At 42.7% G+C, this 19,210-nt stretch overlaps 1 protein-coding gene across 3 annotated transcripts in view; it reads right to left on the reverse strand.

Annotated features, from left to right (window-relative positions):
* Positions 1 to 19,210, reverse strand: part of sema5ba (sema domain, seven thrombospondin repeats (type 1 and type 1-like), transmembrane domain (TM) and short cytoplasmic domain, (semaphorin) 5Ba) — a 200,121-nt gene that overhangs the window by 33,891 nt on the left and 147,020 nt on the right. For all 3 annotated transcript variants that reach the window (XM_085435174.1, XM_085435173.1, XM_085435172.1), the window contains exons 10-12: positions 9,745 to 9,880; positions 7,297 to 7,504; positions 7,010 to 7,217 (exon numbers count right to left, since the gene is read on the reverse strand). In XM_085435174.1, coding sequence (XP_085291300.1) covers positions 7,010 to 7,217; positions 7,297 to 7,504; positions 9,745 to 9,880 — 552 coding nt within the window. The remainder of the gene's footprint in view (positions 1 to 7,009; positions 7,218 to 7,296; positions 7,505 to 9,744; positions 9,881 to 19,210) is intronic.

Consider the following 19,210-nt stretch of genomic DNA (forward strand, 5'->3'; position numbering starts at 1 on the left):
AGACTCCATAATGAAACCATCACTCATTAACATGGCAGCAAACACGGAACTGCACATGCTCGGGTTCCCAGCAATACAGTCAGCGCATCTGATGTAGATCAAATGAACGAGACAAGCGAACAACATACACCGACACATGGTTTACTGCATTTATTAGAGAGAAATTTAGGGACTTTGCATTTGCGGCAGAAATTAGAAAGACCCTTTTCTGAATTAAGAATAAGAATTGATTAGCCCCACTTTGATATAGCCTAAATTGTTTATAAAGTGGATTATATTCTCAAAATAAGACTGAAGCTAACCCCTCTGTTGATTTCAATGAATGCAAAAAACCAGGAATGCATTTCCATTAATTAATCCCCATAATTAATGTCCTTTGATTTATAGTAACTACAAGTCATCGGTGGGGCTGGGGTGGGGGGCTTAAAGACATGCTGGAGGTTAAGACATTGTGTCAGCCTAAATCAAGGCTGGAAGAAAGTGGATGTTGAGAAAGCAATCTAGACAGAAACTGACAGAGCGAGAATGAAGCAGAGACAGAGAGAAAAAAAAGATTACACTGAAGTGTAAGTGAAGCCAGAACAAAACCTGTAATAAAGGAACAGCATTCTGGAGCAGTAATAAATATATCCACTGTGTGAACACCTTCTCCCTCCATCTGCCTGAGTCCTTGGCTGGTGAAGTGTTCCTCTGACAGGTCATACAGGCTTAGCAGCAGTGAGCTCTAGAGGCCTGCTGACAGACTGGCAGTCGCAGCCGACGGCAAATTGAGTTTGCTCGGTGACCGGGCTGTAAGCTCCCCCAACACACAGACAGGAAGTCTACAGCTCCAGTAGAACGACAGTGGCTTGGTTTTAACAAGCAGCCACACACAGAGGCGCAATCGGAGATGCTAATGGTCAGTGGTTTTCCTCAATTGCCACTTAGTGGTTTCCTGTCCTTGTTTTACACTCCTGCTGCAGGCAGGCTTAGCGTCCTTCCCCCCACGAACGCTGCTGGGTCACTATTAATAACACAAACATAACCACAAATTCTTAAACAGCAAATTGAGCCTGAGCCCTTCAGGCAGATACAACTGTACCTCTTGTAATAAAACGTAATGTAAGCACACGTGTGAGCGGCGCGGTTTTTCTGCAAGAATGCAGCTGCTACAGAACAGCCTGATTTGTTCCGTTTCATCCTCCTCGACATTATCCTAATAATTTATTTAGCATTTCCTCCTTCTCATAGTTATTTTTGTTTCAGAAGTCTTACGTTCTCCTTTTCTCGTGCTCTGCCCTCGTTCTCCTCAACACCAGCTGTGAAAGCAGTCAAAGAAAAAAGTAATAAAATCATCTAACTTGAAACCCCCGTGTACAACCACTTCTCCCTGTCTGACACCTCCAGTTTTGACAAATGAGTTAACCAGTCCAGTAAAGGAAAAGTGCAACTTTTAAGTTGGCTTTTTGTAGGGGATGTAAGCACCATGCTGCTGTGAAACTTGTAGTTTCATCTATTTGGCAGTGTGGACTAACTTGCTTTATTCAGTGCAAGCAGTGAGAGGCAGGGGGGGAAAAAAAGACCTGATGGATACAACGCTGTAGCTAAGCCTGCACGCTGCTGCGGCCAAAATAAATCACTCCACTAACAGAGTGAGATAGAGAGATAGAGGGCTGTGTGGAGGACAGAGCGGTACTGTTAGCCAGAGGTACCAATTGGCCAGGTCAAATATAATTACCACAAATAGAAGGACAAACACACACGGGCATGCAGACACACACACAAAAAACGGCAAGACAAGCTGTAACGTTTGTCTGCAAGCCATCACTAAAAGGATACAAATCAACAGCGCTTGAAAAGGTTTAGCAGCGTAACATAAAAAAAACACTCGACTTAAAGACAATGCAAATGTTGTTCTGCTCTCAGGGTTTTCAGCCCCGACGTCGTCGCTAATGTGGATCAATGGCAATGAAAAACTGAACAGTAAAGGCACTTTATGTAATTGAGATTTTAACTGGTAACAGTTCAAATCAACTCAGTGTTAGCTTGTTGTTGCTGTGAGGTTTATTGTCTTTGAATATATGTTATTATGCATGCTTTGATCTTTAAAAGTAAGTATGTAGAACCTCCTGAACCATCTTCAGTTTAACTTGTGTCTCTTTAAGGACCTTTCTGGATAAAGCATGGCCTTGCTTGACTGACCCAAAGAAAATGAGGCATTGGTTATGGACTATAGGTGCAGCTCGCTAACGGCTAAAGGCTAATAAGCCATGGCGACCGTGGCTCAGGGGGTTGGGAAGCACATTTCTAACCGGAAGGTTGCCGGTTCGATCCCCGGGCTCTCTGTCCTGGTTGTTGTGTCCTTGGGCAAGACACTTTACCCTACTACCTACTGGTGTTGGCCAGAGGGGCTGATGGTGCGATTATGGCAACCTCGCTTTTGTCAGTCTGCCCCAGGGCAGCTGTGGCTACAACTGTAGCTTGCTTCCACCAATGTGAGAGTGAATGAATAGTGGCATTGTAAAGCGCTTTGGGTGCCTTGAAAAGCGTTATATAAATCCAATCCATTATTATTAATAAAACCTCTGTTTTCACCCAGTGTACCCAGGACAAGCGGAGACACCTGCAGTCAGCTGGTGCTGATGGAACATATTGCTTTAATGCAAAATAATTACCTTCTCTAAAAAATCCTCAAATTTAATTGCATATTCTATGATATATTCAGCACCGTTTGTCTTTCTTTCAGAAAGATTGCTCTAAAAACTCCCACCTGAATTTCATGAAGCTTGTGGAGTCATCTGGTATAAGCTGAGGAGATGCCATTAAAATGGGCTTAGAGCCAAAGCTAATAAACATTAGCCTCACTAGCGGTGTAATGTACTAACACAGAGGATTCCTGTTTTGATGATTTGCATTAATAAATAAATAAAACTAATCCACTACATGTTTACTTCCCCAGATGCCAGGAGTACATGAGAACTACTGTACTCGCTCTTGTAGCCAACAATGACAACATTGCTTGTGGCGCATAAATATAGAGGGGCACCTCCGCCTTCCTGTATCAAACTAGCTGCTAGGTCGGCATTAAGTGTTAGAGTGTGATGTAGATAAATCAGTGAGTACTTTAAGCGAGGCATTTTATTCAGTTTAGCAGCAGAATGACTTCCCCCTTGGTATGAAATGACATATGTTTTACATTCCCAAAATACTAGGGTGAAAACTCTATCCATCCAGTTTCTTCTCGTTATCCAACAAATGGTCACAGGGGGTTGGAGCCTATCCCAATTGATATGGGGCGAGAGGTCACAGTGCCAACACGATCACCAACTAAGCTAACCCCACTAACCGCATGTCCTTGGACTGCGAGATCAAGATTATGTGGAGAGGACTCCTACAAACACAGAAAAAGAAGATGCAAACTCTACACAGGAAGCCCAGGACCTTCTTGCCATGAGGCAACAGGGCTAACCGCTGTACCACTGTACTCAAAAACCACTTTAAGGTGAATTTTACATGTGGGTAGTGATGGAGAGTTTCTCTGTGTCCAGAATTCTGCGTCCCTCTATAGAGGCACTCCAAACAAACTGGAGGACACACAGACATCCCTACAGACCTTCGCATTCCCCCTCTGATAGCAAAATTTGCATCACTTAGAGCCCGCGGGACCCACGTGGCTACAGAAATGATAAAACTAACCTTAAATGAAGGATCTCGGCATCACAGCTATTCAGTCTGTCCATTAAACAGTTACCTGGTTTCTAACAAAGCTGATAATAATAATTATCATGTCTCACCTGCTTCAGTGTTTGTTTATGTGTCATAATAGTGTGCCTGCTAATGGGCCGCTGTTCGCTGATATAACCATATCAGATTATTCAGTTGTTACCGGGGTGTGAATGAATATATGGCTGCATGGGAATAGGATGGCTGCACACAGCACGGGAGGGAAATTCACTCCACTCATTCAGACAACAGTACAATGATTGGGAGCTAACTCAGAGGAGGAAAGAGCAAAAGGGCAGGTGGACCTTTTTCATGCAGTGCTAACAGTGTGTACCCAGAGAGATACTCAGGAAGACACAGTGAAAGAACAAACAGGCCTGACCTCTGATCCAGTCTGTTTTGTACACAACCGTGGACAATTAAAGAGGTAGTACACACTGAAATGTGTGTTTTTAAAATGTATATCATTTCTTATAAGTTCTATATAAGATACATATTCTCAATAGATGATAACAGATGAGAACTTTATACACAAAGTGTGACTGTCAGCTATGTGTCAGCAACTAGATTTCAGCTTTGCATTTTCCGTACGTTAGAGCAGCTTTCCAGCTCTGTAACCTGTCCAGTTAAGCTCTCCAGAGTATATTTGAGCGATATGATGTGCTGTGAATTTTATCTGGTTCAGCTTTAAATACTCAGCAACAAGCACTAGTCTTGCTGATTAAGCAGTGCCACTGGCAGTTTCACAGGCCATTCCTTTTTTCCCACAGTGTATTTACTCTGAACAATACATTTGAGAATAGCTTGACAATACGCTTGTGTAACACAACCGAAAACCTGTTTAAGCCTCCGTGTGCAGTATGTGTAAAAGAAAACAGCGTTTCTTTGGTGAACAACTTCTGATTTGAGCATGAGACTAAAAAAAAAAAAGAAAAAACAAGAAAAAACAAGATGTGAAAACCCAACTTTGGCTCTGGAAAGTTTAATTGGCATATCTGAGTAATTGGATCAGATTAGCACTTAATGAAAATATAAGCTGCAGGCCTATTCACATGCATGAATTGTCACTACCTGGCCATTTCTCTTTCCCCCCACAATCTCCTAACTCAATATCACACATCTGTTTTTTTTCTGGTCACTTAAGTCCAACTAAATGAGCTCAGGTGTCACCCCAACCGACAGGTTCAAAACTGTTGTATTCTCCAGCTCGTTTTGCCTTTGGCTGCAGAGCAATGTGAAAGATAATACGTATGAAGTGCAGGGGTGAGCAGAATATCACAAACTAGATTAAATGCGGCCCTCTTCCCAACCTCCCAGCCTTCCCCCTTCCTCTTATGCCCTTGGAGCCCACTCTTCTTATCGTTTCACCTTTGTGTGTCTTAAATAGCTTATTTTACTCGCCTTTTCGATCTCTTTCTTCTTGTTCCTCTTTTGTGCCTGATTCTCATCTTGCAAATCTCACCCACCCACATCTTATTAAACACAATGGTCACCTTTTCCTGGTGTGTGTGAGTGTCTGCTCCGGTGTGTCTAGGAGTTTGGATTTTTAGTAGAAACAATGAGCTGACTCATCATGCAGCATGTATATTAGAAAGTGTCCACCACCAACCCACGCATATATCACACCATGGAGACTGCCACACACACACACACACACACACACACACACACACACACACACACACACACACACCAGGAAAAAAAGCATTACGCTATTTGTATTCTAAAATGAAATTGACTTTGAAGGACGGAGGTGGCGATGATCAGATGCAGAAGCCTCGACAAACAGCTCCCCTCACCCACCACGGAGACTTTCACATGAATAACACTGGAGCTGGAGATGGGAGAGGAAAGCCCCCCTCCCTCCCTCTCTGAGTCTTTGTACCTCTGTCACGCAAAGGCATGCCTGTAGAAAAACTTCTCTGGCAGCGTATGAGGTCGCTTCACACATAACTTTTTATTTATCCTCTGATTCAGACACAAACAAAAGGCAGAACAGTGCTGTCTCTGTATTATGCACAACTTCCTTACTGCAAAAAAAAGAAGAAGAAGAAAAACCACAACAAATTAATTTCCTCCAGCTAGCAGATACCACCCCATTCATTCGTCTGGTTCCATAAGGACTTTAATGATTATAGGCAAGGCCTTCCAGACATTAATCCTAGCTGAGGACAGATAATTGTCTTCAATAGGGGACCAAGCAAGTTAAAATGAATCCAACGCCAAAAAGCTTAAAATTAGCAATTAAATATATACCCGATGTATAGGGCATAACAGCTTTAAGAAAAATAAGGTGTGCTATCTTTTAGCTTGTTATTTGCATTATTTTTATAGTTGGACTTTTAGAAAACAGAGCAAAAAAAATGCAAATGTAAAACAATGAGAAGAGGAGCGCTTTTAACAAAGATTCCTGCAAGGACTGAATCGGAGATGTTCCGATGCCAGAATGTTGTAATCAATTTAACAGCAACCCTTGTTGGCAGCCCCAAATGAGAGTATCTTCAAAGTATCTACTTATCAAAGGTGTAAATTGATACTATGATAATAATTAAGAAAGCTTAGAATGTAATATGACCTTCAGCCACGGGTGGCAGCACTGAGCAGAGTAATCCTGAGCAGCAGTCCAGTGGTTGAACGAGGAAAAAAATCTTTGAAGATCTGACACCAGGGGTGTCCAACTCCAGTCCTTGAGAGCTACTGTCCTGCAGCTTTTAGATGCATCCCTACTCCAACACAGCTGAACCAAATGGTTGGATTACCTCTTCAGCATGCCATCAAGTTTGGCCATTCATTTGATTCAGGTAGGTTGGAACAAGGATTTGTCTAAAATCTGCAAGACGGTAGCTCTCGAGGAGGGGAGTTGGACACCCCTGATATACACACAGTTGTCACATCTAGGCTTGTGAGATCAAAACATCAAAAAGGAGCACACAGTGTGGTATTTTATCTAAAAATGGGCTGAGTCTCTCTCTGCAGCCCATTCATAGATTAAAAAAAAGAACTTTGTGTTTATTTTTGATGTTCTAATGAAGGAAATGCCAAACTATGTGACAAAGCAACACAGTTTTTTTACTGCTACAATGTTACAGTTACAAAAGCATGCAGAGCTGTAACGTTTTAATTCAGATGGACTTGTTTTGTGCTGCAGAGAACAGACTCAGCCAAATGCCTCTGAAGTCATCTGCAAATCGACATCCAAAATCCCCTCACCCCACTGACGTCAGCGGCGCAAGATTCTTTACACATGCTGTCATTTAAAACAAAGCCATCCTGGATGAGTGAGCTTTTACAAGCTTGCTGTACTTACGTCTCCGTTTTGTAGGTGGAGCATCTCTCCAGCGGGATCTTCAGGACTCTGTTGTTGAGCCCAACAAAGAGTGACCTGTCACTATGCAGGATCTGCAGGCTCAGGATCGGTTCTCGAACACCTGATGGGAAGAGCTCCATCTCCTCCAGGTAACAGCCTTGCAGGTTCTTGTTGGGGGTAGCCAGTGCCTTCAGGATGGTGCCGTACTCTAAAAGAGACAGACAAAATAAAGCAAGGAACCTACCTCCTCAATCTTAAAGTTTTGGTTTTCCTCTTTCACTACTAACCTGTGCTGATGTACATAACATGGAAGAGGGTGTCCATGCCCTGAACAATGTCCACGACTAGGTTTGAGAAGCGAACGTCATCCTGCATGACCAGCGGATCAATAGACTCCGGCTGGACAACATCGTTCATGAGGTAAAGCCGCTGGGCGTCCTGCAGACTGCGCTCTGTCAAGCCCTGATTCAGACCCTTGTCATCTATAGTACCGCACTGCAAAAGAAAGGCAATGTTGGAATTTGGACAAAAGGGTATAAAGTAAGAGGAAGATGTGAAACTGTAAAATGCATATAAGAAAATCTAAAAGGCAGCGAGAGAGGCATGGACAAAAGCACGAAAAAAACAAACAAAGAGCATGCCACACACTCTTCTTTACACCTACCGAATCAATACGCCTCGTCTGGTGAGATTGTTTCAATTCCTAAATCTATGAAGTCTGAGTAATTGCAACTTTTGAATGGAATGTTATGTGAACACACTAACAGCGCAGCAGCTTAATGAGGCACTTGAGAAGAAAAAGTATGAAATGACAGTGTTCTGAAAAGCTTTGTTTGTGCAGCAGAGATTATCTGTGGATTGCAACTTCTGCTCATTCTCCGGGATTTGAAATGAGAGGCTGATTTGTTTGCTGATTCTATTTTTTTTGGTGAACGACAATGACGGACTGACGGGTGATTATCAATATGTGGTTTTGTGGTAATCACAGTATCTAATTGGTTGAAATCTACTTCTTGCCTTCAGCTGCTAACTTGGAGAATTGGAGACTGCAGCCATGCTGTGCAGCACCAGCAGCAAGCTCTACACACCAAATGGTGTGAAATCCTAGATTACGGATCCATTTTTCCGACTAAAAATGTCACAGTGTTACAGCCTGAAGCCAATAACTGAAGGAAAGGATATATATTTCTTACAACTGAAGATGACTTTCATTTTGATTTAAGATGAATTGAGTCATCTTTATGCAGGAGAGTGCAGCAACTGAGAAAATTGGCAAATGTTCTTTTAGGGTTTCGAAGCTTTTGTCGAAATGTTGCATGAATGAAAGAAAAAGCAAGATACTGAACTTTTTTGTTTTCACAGTATTTTGCAATCAGAAGATTACAAATTGGAAAAGATGGAAGGACAGCAGGGTAACTCTTTATCTTAATCAGTGTGCTAAGAATAGGAACTGGAAGTGCCAAAAACTGCACTTCGTCAAATGGCCAGCTTTAGAAATCCTTCTCAGTTCAGTTCAGTTCAGTTCAGTTCAGTTCATTTTTATTTCAAACATTTCAAACATGTGCCTTCACAATCATTACAAAATATCATTCCATTATTTGTTTGAAAAGGAGTAGGCTGAAGTATTTACTTATTTGTCCCTACCCCCTCAAGTTTTACCTCTCATTCATTTAATTTTTTTTTGTCTTAAATTAAACAAACAACATATGAAACATATGAAGTAAAACAAAACATAACATACATAAATCAAAAACAAGAAATTAGCAAGCCCCACCACAGTATAGTTTCTTTCATATGAAAAATACAGAATGTGTATATTTGCAGATACACAAGTTATGGAAAAACAACAAAACAAAACAAAACAAAAAAACAAAAAAACAAAAAAGAACCGCAACACCTCTCATACAAGGTCTTTAATAATCAGGCATAATCTTATCTTAAAGACCTCATAGTACCATATCACCCCAACAGAGCACTTTACTCTCAGATTGCAGGTTTACTTGTGGTTCCTTATGTATTTAAAAGTAAAATGGAAGACAGCGGCTTCTGCTTTCAGACCTCCCTCTTGTAAAATTAACTGCCAATTTGGATTCAAGAGACAAACACTCTCTCTACTATCAAGATTAGGTTTAAAACTTTGCTTTTGATAAAGCATATAGTTACCCTCCCTTAGATGTGCCGCAATTAGCCTATGCTGCTGAGAGATTCCCATGATGCGCATTTCTGAGTGTTTCTTCTACACTCACCTCATTTTATTTTCATTAGTTATTATTTATCTCAGGCTCTTGTCCACAGCGTGTCTTTGTCCTGTCTCCCCCACTCCATCCCTAACCAGTCGCGGCAGATGGCCGCCCCTCCCTGAGCCTGGTTCTGTCAGAGGTTTCTTCCTGTTAAAAGGGAGTTTTTTCTTCCCACTGTTGCCAGGTGCTTGTTCATAGGGAGGCATCTGATTGTTGGGGGTGTCTCTATATTATTGTATGGTTTTACCTTACAGTATAAGCAGTTGTTGTGATTTGGCGCTATATAAATAAAACTGAATTGAATTAAATCAATGATAACCATGCTGGTTGAATGGTAGCTGTCTGGTGTCTGATTGAAATGGCTTAACTTCTGCAAACTGGTATCCGTGAACTGGAGCTCTAATTACAGTTTCCTCTTTCACAGTTTAAAAAGGTAACTGACTGATTTAACTTTTAAACAGTGGTCTCAGTGAGGAGGTGTGTGGTTAAACTAACCTGGAAATTGTGGATGGGGTTGGGCGTGGGAAGCCAAGTGGAACGAGGATTCTCCTGGGTGCGGAAAGGCCCGTTGAAGGCCTGGGTGATGGCGCTCAAGTTGAAGGCACACACTGCAGATGCTGCAATACTGTTGCTTTATAGAGAGAGAAACAGGGAGGAGAAGACAGGAGGAAGAGGGTGGGGGAGGGAAAAAGAGGTAAAAATACAAATATTATTTCAACAATAATATTCATAACCGCTTAAAATGTTGGCAGCAAATGAAGGCATATCAGAAATCGACAATGTCCAGCTGTGCAATAAAGCTATTCTGCTAAGAGTTCCATCCTCTTAATGGAAGTCCTATCATTTATACCCACAATAAACAGGCGCTCCATGTCTAGCTTGCTTTGGCTGCAGGCTAAGCTATGCTATCAGTGCTGAGCAGTGAATGGCGACAGTATTAAGCTGAGGATATGGGAGGCAGCTCCACAGATTATGTGCACACACACACACACACACACACACACACACACACACACACACACACACACACACACAGTCGCCTCACAGGTGTAACATATGAGAGTAAACCCTGGCCGAACAAGCAATGCGAGCAAAGGTATTATCGTGATGCTCTTTACTAATATTGTGCTGCAGGGTAATGAGTTTCTTAACAACTTGCTACTGCTGACTGCTTCCTCCTCCTTCTTATACAGTACATCCAGTAACACACAAACTTTCTACAGCACAGTGAACAGCCTGCTGCCTTGACATAGCTTTTGCTGATAAACTACCAGTTAGAAGATAGTGAGTGATACCATTAAAGGGGAAAGAGATTGGGAGAGAGTGAGAGAAAAGGCAACAGCCACAGAGTGAAAGAGACTTGCACCGAATCCACACACAAGACTTTGCATTAGCAACACAAACATTAGCAGAGAGCCTTTAAAATTTTCAGCTGAGGTTTAGCGAACGCAATGTAAATAAGATGCAAGCCATTAGCGGGCCCATTGTGGACTTTTGTGAGTTGAGGAGTGAAAAATGTGGCTGTAATGACGTCTGCGTGGACACTCCATCAGCCTACAGAGAAAGGAATACTTTTAAAATGGCAGGGTTCCTGAGTTTGTTTTGGCTCCTTGTGTGAAGTATGAGTCATTGAAGAATGCTGGTTGCGGGAAAAGCTGTATCACTGGGGTTTGGTAAATGGTTATTTGTTCATTTTTCTTTCTTGTTCTTTTCCTGACACATGACATATTTATCCATCTCTTAGCTAGACAAGCCATATTGGAGAATTTATTTGCAATTACTGAAGTTACAGCTACAGTAATGAGATGTGCTGCTGGGTGAAAAATGTGCTAGGACACTTTTTATAAGGTTAAATGTCTGGTCTCTTTCGACCAGGTTCAGGTTTATATGGGGCAATTATCTGTTAGGTAAGATTTGGGTGTTTTAGATACATGAGGGCTAGAATGACATTATTTGTGGATCTTGTCAATCCTATTGTTTGTCTATTTTCACTACATCCTATTATGCTTTGGGTAATACAATTTCAAAATGCTCCCCCCCCCCCATAATGGCAGTGATTTAGCTGTACGTAACACCCGAGCCCAATAAATAATTTTAATTCCATTTTGGCAAAGCTACCCTATGAACAGTCATGCTGAATTAGTTTTCATCAGTTTCCTTTTCCACAGTATTCTGACCACCTGCCAAATACTGTTTTGGTCCCCCTTTTACTGCCTAGACATCCCTGACCCATCGAGACATGGACTCCACTAAACCCCTGAAGCTGTGCTGAGGTGCCTGGCACCGTGTTAGCAACGGATCCCTTAAGTCAGCGGTCCCCAACTCCCGGGCCACGGACCGGTACCGGTGGCATCCTACCAAGGTAGGATGCATTATCCTGCTAAAAGGGGCCGCAGCCATCAGGGAATACTATTTCTTGGTCTGTTACAATGGTTAGGCAGATGGTACGTATCAAAGTAACATCCAGATAGATTTCCAGACCAAAGGCTTCCCTGTAGAATATTGCCCAAAGTATCACCTAGCCACCACTGGCTCGCCGTAGTGCATCCTGCTGTCAGGTGTTCCCAGGTCATCAAAGAAAACATGATTCATCGGACAAGGCCACCTTCTCCCAGTGCTCCGTAGTCCAGTTCTGACACTCACGTGACCATTATTGGTACTTTCGGTAGTGGACAGGGATCAGGATGGGGCACTCTGACTGGTCTGTTCCTATGCAGCCCCAGTGCTTATAATGGTATGCCTGATTAGTGTAATTAAGATTCATCTTTAAAGCTCCACTTTACCACTTTTTGCAGCAATCGCCATTGCCTACTGGTGGTGGTCAGAGGGCCCGGTGGCGCCAGTGTCCGGCAGCCTCGCCTCTGTCAGTGCGCCCCAGGGCAGCTGTGGCTACAATGTAGCTGCCATCACCAGTGTGTGAAGGTGTGTGTGAATGGGTGGATAACTGAATGTAGTGTAAAGCACTTTGGGGTCCATAGGGACTAAGTAAAGCGCTATACAAGTACAGGCCATTCTTATTCTTAGTTAAATAACTTTGAGTCTCTAGTTTGATGTTCAAAGTAATCAGTTTTTGTATATGACTAGAAAGCCAAAATGTCACAATCTGTTGCAACCATTGTTTTTTTATTAAGTTACCATTCTTTTTTTTCTTTTCTTTTTTGTCCCGTTTGGATCTTTAGCCATCAGAATTGTTGTCTTAAGGCCAAGAAAGATGCCAAGCGGATTTATTTTACCAAGTGGATCATCATGGCCTTGCCATATTGGTCCATTTAATTGACCTTTATTATAATTATGTATTTATTTTATTTTCGGTTGCTATAAAACGGGACAGACATGACTGGGGGATAGGACAGGGAGAAAGAATGAAAGAAAGAGGGAGAGAAAGAAATACAGAGGGGAGAAGAGAGGGGGGGGAAGAAAGAAAGAAAAACAAACAAAACACCTGGATCACCTGTATGGAGAAAAAAAAACAGAAGAGAAAGCAAACAAAGAAAGAGCAACATAATAAATACAGCACCATCACAATAAACTAGCTTGCAGTAGATAACAGTAGATACTAAATATTAAACGATATTGTGCAGCACGCAAGATAAACAGCGCACAATGTGCTTTGAGGCAGCAGCCAAGAAAGGTGTAGTCCGCGTCTGTGTACACCTGTGTGCACACCTGTGTGGATCAGCATGCTTGTATTCCAAAGGTTTCTCCATGTAACGATCTGCTAGGGAGTGTGGGGAGCCACAGCCCCGTCCACCAGGGTATGAAGCAGGTATGGAGGAGATCCAGGCCCCAGACATCCAGAGGCCCCAGAGTACGAGGACCCGAGGAGGACCACCAAAGGGGGGGAACCGTGCCACCCTCCTGGGAAGAGCTGAGTAGAGCCCCAAAGGAGAGGTCACCCAGCAGCTACGGAGCAGAGGCCAGAGGGGGTTGCAGTGGCGTGCCCGCGGGCTCTGCCGGCAGCCAGCTGTGCCAGAGAGGACCGAGCTTCAGGCCCAGAGGCCTGAGGGCACCCCACCCCCTGGAAGGGGCCCAGGCGGGCCACAGGCGCCTGGCCCTGCCAATCGGCCACCAGGAGTGAGCCGGTACATACATGAGCGCCCAGCCCCAGTCGACAAGAACTACCAACACACCAACGTCTGAGGGCATCAGCCACCGGCAGGGAGTGTGGTGAGGGGAGATAGGCCTCCGTACTTTAGAGGGCCTGAGATGTACCCAGAGAGGTGGAGTCTAAGACCCAACCTGACATATAGACACAGACGAACAGGCACACGCGGACACAGACGTGCATTCCCACCCCATATACACAACCAAATACTCGGCACTCACCCAACGTGTAGACAGACACAAATAGACACTGCACAGACAGTCGCACTCCCCAAACATTTTCTATATCCCAGGTCCAGGTACCCCCGCCCTCAGAGGGGCAAGCCGCACCTAGACCCAGGAGATGTAACCCTTCTCTCTGGGGTGGAGGCAAGCGGACCGCCTCCTTATCTGCAGTAGCAGGGAGGTCCCGCATCCCGGACCCCAATCTGACGGCCAGCACCTCCTCCCAGCCCCCCAGCCCTGACGGCTAACAGAACCGGGGTGAGTGAAGACCCCAAACCTCCCTACGCCCGCTCATATGTAGTGTTGCTGTGTGCTGTTCTAAAGTGCATTTAAGTTACCATTCTTACCTCAGAGTTGTTTCTAAGGTCTGCTGGGAGAGTGCTGGTTTCTTCTGTTGATTTTTGCGTTGAATACTACTTTCTCAGTGGTCCAGTTCAGGGCAGTGAAATAACTAATAAGTTCTGTCATTACCGCAGGGAAGCAAAGTGCTGTGCAGCTCCAAATGAGTTCTGACTAAACATTGGGAGAAGCCAAACAGGTGGCTCATTGACTGACTCAAAGGCCATTGAGGAAAACAGCCTGCACACTTCAGTAAAGGACTTTTTCTGGGTTTTTTTTTTCCTTTTTTCTTTTCCAATGGCTCTGGTAGAGAAAAGAGTGGCAGGGAGGCAGAGAGAAAATGTGTAAAGCAGAGTGAGCCGCTGTGGTGAGCCAGCAGTAACCAAACCCCAACTGGAGGAAACCACAGGCAAATGCGCTGCAGTCACTGAGGGATATAGCCACAACAGTTTGCACATTCACACAGGCACAACTACACAGTTTGACATAATAGAAAGTTAAACTGTGGCTCCGTGGTCGTACCGTAGCTACAGCTTGCATTAAAGCTGCATTCGGTCACAGAAAGCCTGACATCGTCCAGGTTATTTGAGAGGTAATGCCAAGAGAGCAGAGCAAAAGGGTGCAGTGAAAGGACTGCAGCCTATTGCACTAATGGATGCAACCCATATGTTTTGAGCCTGCTTAAAAGCCCGGGAAAGTGATTGAAAAGCTGTTTGACATCTGCTATGCTGTTTGCCGCCGCTGCTTTGCCACTCTCCGAGGCCCGGGACCACAATGATTACTGTCAATATGAGTGAAGTTACTTCTTCAAGTGATTCATCTCATTCCAGCAGCCTCATCCTCTCACTGGTTGTCCCTTTAATTCCCTGTCTTATTTTACAGAATGTATCCATGTCCATCACTCTCTGTCCGATTTCTTTACTCCAGTTTGAACCAATTTAATTTAATGCTACACACGATATGTGTTTCTCTGGATTTTTCATTGTATGGTTTTTACTGTGCTCCCCTGCAGGTGTGTGGCTTTTTGCAGAGCATCAGAAATGGAAGGAGTTCGAAAGAGAAGGCAGAATAAGAAAGATCAGGTTGACGAGGCTCTGCCTGTGACTCTTACTCTCTCTTTCTCTGTTAGATATGCATTACCTCCATATCCACTGATTATTGAACACTCTCCAAACCAATATATAACATGTTTTGTAGCTACTTGGCGCTGATTTTGCAGTGCTGTATTTTTACAGTCGTACTATATATTTCTATTTTTATTAACCCTCTCAAGGCAGGCGTTGCAGATTTGCAACAGTTAAAAGCTAACAACCTGATTACCCCACATACATATTTTATGAGGTTTTTTTTTACTGAGAAGTACCACTGCAGGTATTCTTTTGTGCATTAGCAACAAAAACTTAATTTGAGCCTGAGAGGGTTAAACTGCCTGTTTTTATCTGCAGCTAAAATGAGTCATCTCTTGGTGCAGCATCAAAGTACTGCTTATTCATAAGTGCATCAGTAATGATAATGACACAACGTATCTGTATAAAATGTTTAAAAGGTCAAGTTCTTTAATTTTTTAATACTGAGTTATTGCTATTTTACATAATGACTCAATTTGCTGATATTTTACTATCACAGAGCATTTTATTAGGTACATGTGTTAACATAAATATCTAATCAACCAGTCACATGGTATTAACATGTTTAAGGAATGTAGACATGATCAACACAACCTATAAAGTTCAAATCATGCATCAGAATGCGGAAGAGAGGTGATTTAGGAGACTTTGAACATGGTATGGTTGTTTCAGAAACTGCTGATCTCAAGGGGTTTTCTTAGACAACCATCTTCAAGGTTTACAGAGAATTAGATGGGAAAGAGAAAATATCCAGTGCGCTGGATGTCTCAGATCCCTTTTTGATTACAGAGGTCAGAGGAGAATGGCCAGACTGCCTCAAACAGTCAGTCAAATAACAACTCATTACAACAAACACAGAAAATACACTGAAAACAGTGTATTCATCTCCTGATGGCTGCTATCAACAGGATAACACGCCATGTCACAAAGCTTAAATCATGTCAAACCGGTTTGTTAACATCACAATGACTTGGCATGGACTGTATGTGGATCCAAAGCTTGGTAAAACCACAAGATTCAGATCACAAAAAGATGTCTTTAGTGCAATAAACACACTGCAGTTAAGTTTAACTCCAGGCCCCTAAACATGGTCGTGCTGCCAGAGATACTCATTATATCACCCAATGTGAATTAATGCACTGCTGAAAATAGTCCAACAACTCCTCTGTTTACTGCTAAAAAAAAAACTGCAGGGCCAGCTGTTTAAGGAAATTAAAAAGGAAACTATATTAACACATTGCCAGTTGTCATGCCTTCTCAAGACTTGCTGCCAATAAGAAAGACATAGCAAAAACGAAGGCTTTATCCTTCAAGTAAAACTGAAGGAACTGAAAACTTAATTCTGCAGATGCCGTGGCACTTTTCCAAGATCAGTTCAAATAATAAAAAAAAAAAAAAAAAAAAAAAGGTGTAAGGAAAGTAATGAACTCCTCGCTCAGCCTGGTTTCATGGCTCCCTGCAAACCACAATCAGCAAAGATCAGAACACCAGAGAGTGTCTGGTAAACACAAGAGGCTTATATGCATCTCACCTGATAATCTTATCTTTTTAGTTTGGAGGTGGCACAGCTGCTGCTGCACGTTCGTTTTGTTTGTGAGCTTCCTTTTTCTTACTAAACATTTTTTTTCCTGGTAGCATCACCTGACTGGTCGAACTGTGTCCCTAGTGAGTCTGTTTTTAACTTGCTGCATTAAAAAAAAAAAAGATTTGACAAGCAAAATGCACGTGCAGCGCTAACACACATCAGAATCCCCAGCTTTTTAGCTAATGCACCTAACCTCGTTTTGTGTGAGGAAGGGTACAGCTCAAACCACATTAAGGCCAATGTTTCAACCTCGTCGAATACCTGCATCACAGCAAAAAAGGAAAAGGGCCCACTCAGCACAGCTACATGGCTGCAGGGACCAGAAATTGAACAGAGGCTGCCAGGATTATCCATACATATTTTTATACTGCACAACAATACGCCAGCAAAAGCAACAGCTTTGCCCCGAAACAGTCACATTCAGAGGCAGACTGAGTCAGCAACACCTACACTAAACAATAAAACAATGCCACGAGTTCAATAGGTTGCACAAAAATCCAGGTGTTAGATTGGAGACATCACAAAAAAAATCCCAGCGACGACAATAACAATCTGACACACAATTGAACCTCGGTGGGGGGTTTCATCTCTTAAAAATGTGACCTATATTTGCTGCGTGGTGAATCAAACGGGTCAAAAAATTAGAGAAAGTAAAGAAAATGTTAATAAAAATGTGTGTTTGTGTGAAAGCTGTAACATAAATAGTGGAAATACAGAAGCAGAAGAGTCCGTGAAGCTGTATTCAGATCAGGCCCAGTCTTCAAGATGGGCTCCCAGTTCATTTCAAGGTAGATTGGATGTCAGTGATGTGACGGGAAGAGAACATTGTGTAAAATCAGAAATATGGTAGTTATGTGGCTTGTCTCACTCGGCTGCCCAGAATATCATTTATCGTACACGTCAAATCTGATCTGGCTTGAAGTCAGTCACATATTTTCCAAGGATAGGAGGGCTCTCAGGGTCCCTAGGTGTTCTGTGAGTAAGTCAGGGGTATGTCTCAGTGAGTGTGACTTGCACTAAAAGTATGACGCGCCAAGTAACTATTGTGGCTGAAGCTAGAGATCATTTATCCTCTAATGAAATTAGTATTTGTGGAAGTTACAAGTCGGAGTTAAAGATCTATTTGCACCACTTTCCACTGTCAAATTCGAAGAATACGTGTCCAACAATTTATATAACTTTCCCAAAATAAACTCATCGCTCTGCTAAATCTGCCTTTGAACGAGGCAGTCTGGACACTGTAGCGTGAACCTGCTTGTCTGTAGTACAATCTAGACCTAAAGAAATCTCTACATCAATTCCATTCACATTAGTTGCATGCAAAGATAACACTTAATCCGGCCTAAAAGCTCAGATTAGTCCATTTTTCAAAAGACTGAAAAAATATCCATCGTGTGAACAGTGGAAGTCGGGCATCAGTGCATCAGTGCAATGATTAATTTTGTTCTTTCCACTGATCTAAAACCCAAATGCACAGAGTTTAGAGAGATATACAGCAGATCATTTCATTTAGAAAGCTGAAGACATCAAATGTTCTGCACTTTTGCCTCATAAGTTACTTAATAGATAAATCACTTACACAAATTACACACTAATCAATTAATGGACCATTTGTTGCAGTACTCCATATCCCCCTGCTAACCTCTCCAATATGAGACCCCTCCAAGAACGGGAGAAGTGGAGGGGGTCAGTGAAGTCACCTAGAAATAGATAAGGAGGCTCATAATTAGTTAGTAATGGCAGGTTAGACACCTCAGCGGGAGAATCACTGCGCAGAAGGACCTTGCCAATAAGGAACCTGAGTTAATTAAAAGACCTGGCTGTGCTCTTAGGACTTAAGTGTCCTTATTCTGATGGAATGCTAAAACCTTCCTCACAGCTTGACGCGCTCTGTTGGACGGTGGTGGCTTTTTTTTTCTTTGTTTTTTTCTCTAATTACCTGATGTGAATTCATGGCTCAATCATCAACGGTTTTACAAACCAACCAAAATCAGAAAAAAACAATAAACTGGTAATATCATCATGCTAACATAAAGTTTACTTTGGCTTCCAGTTGGAAACTGCAATGAGGCTTAAACGTGTGTCAGCACAGGAGTTGTAGTGCCACGGAGGGCAACTGTCTCACTAACTGTGGCTGCTGAAGGCATTTTGGAAGCATTGCTAAAAAGCTGTGCTGTGTCTGCTTCTGAAGGGAGCTCATCAAGCTGCAAAGAGCAGATGAGGAAGGAAGCGTCCAAACTAAAAGGCTCTGTGCAGACTGAATGCTCTACCAGAACGCTCTCCCTGTGGTATGAACATGCACCGCAGCAAAAAACACACATTTCTGTTTAAAGCATACAACTGTCCATGTAAGCTACTTAACAAATCCTATTTTTCTCACTCTGTATCCATAAAATCATGAGGGGAAATGTACTTTACTGCCCAAAAAGTAGGATACCCACACTCAGCACTGCACATACAAAAGGGGGGAGGATCAAAGAGGTTGCTGATGCTCTGTTAGGGAGCTGCTTTTGCTTAGTGGGCTGTGTAGAGATTGAGTAACAGGGATGAAAACCATTATGTTTTAAATCCGTTTATACAC

This window comes from Copadichromis virginalis, linkage group LG16, assembly GCF_057382275.1.
Source record: "Copadichromis virginalis isolate Kocher_CV1m ecotype Utaka linkage group LG16, C_Virginalis_male_GT1.1, whole genome shotgun sequence".
NCBI lineage: Eukaryota > Metazoa > Chordata > Actinopteri > Cichliformes > Cichlidae > Copadichromis > Copadichromis virginalis.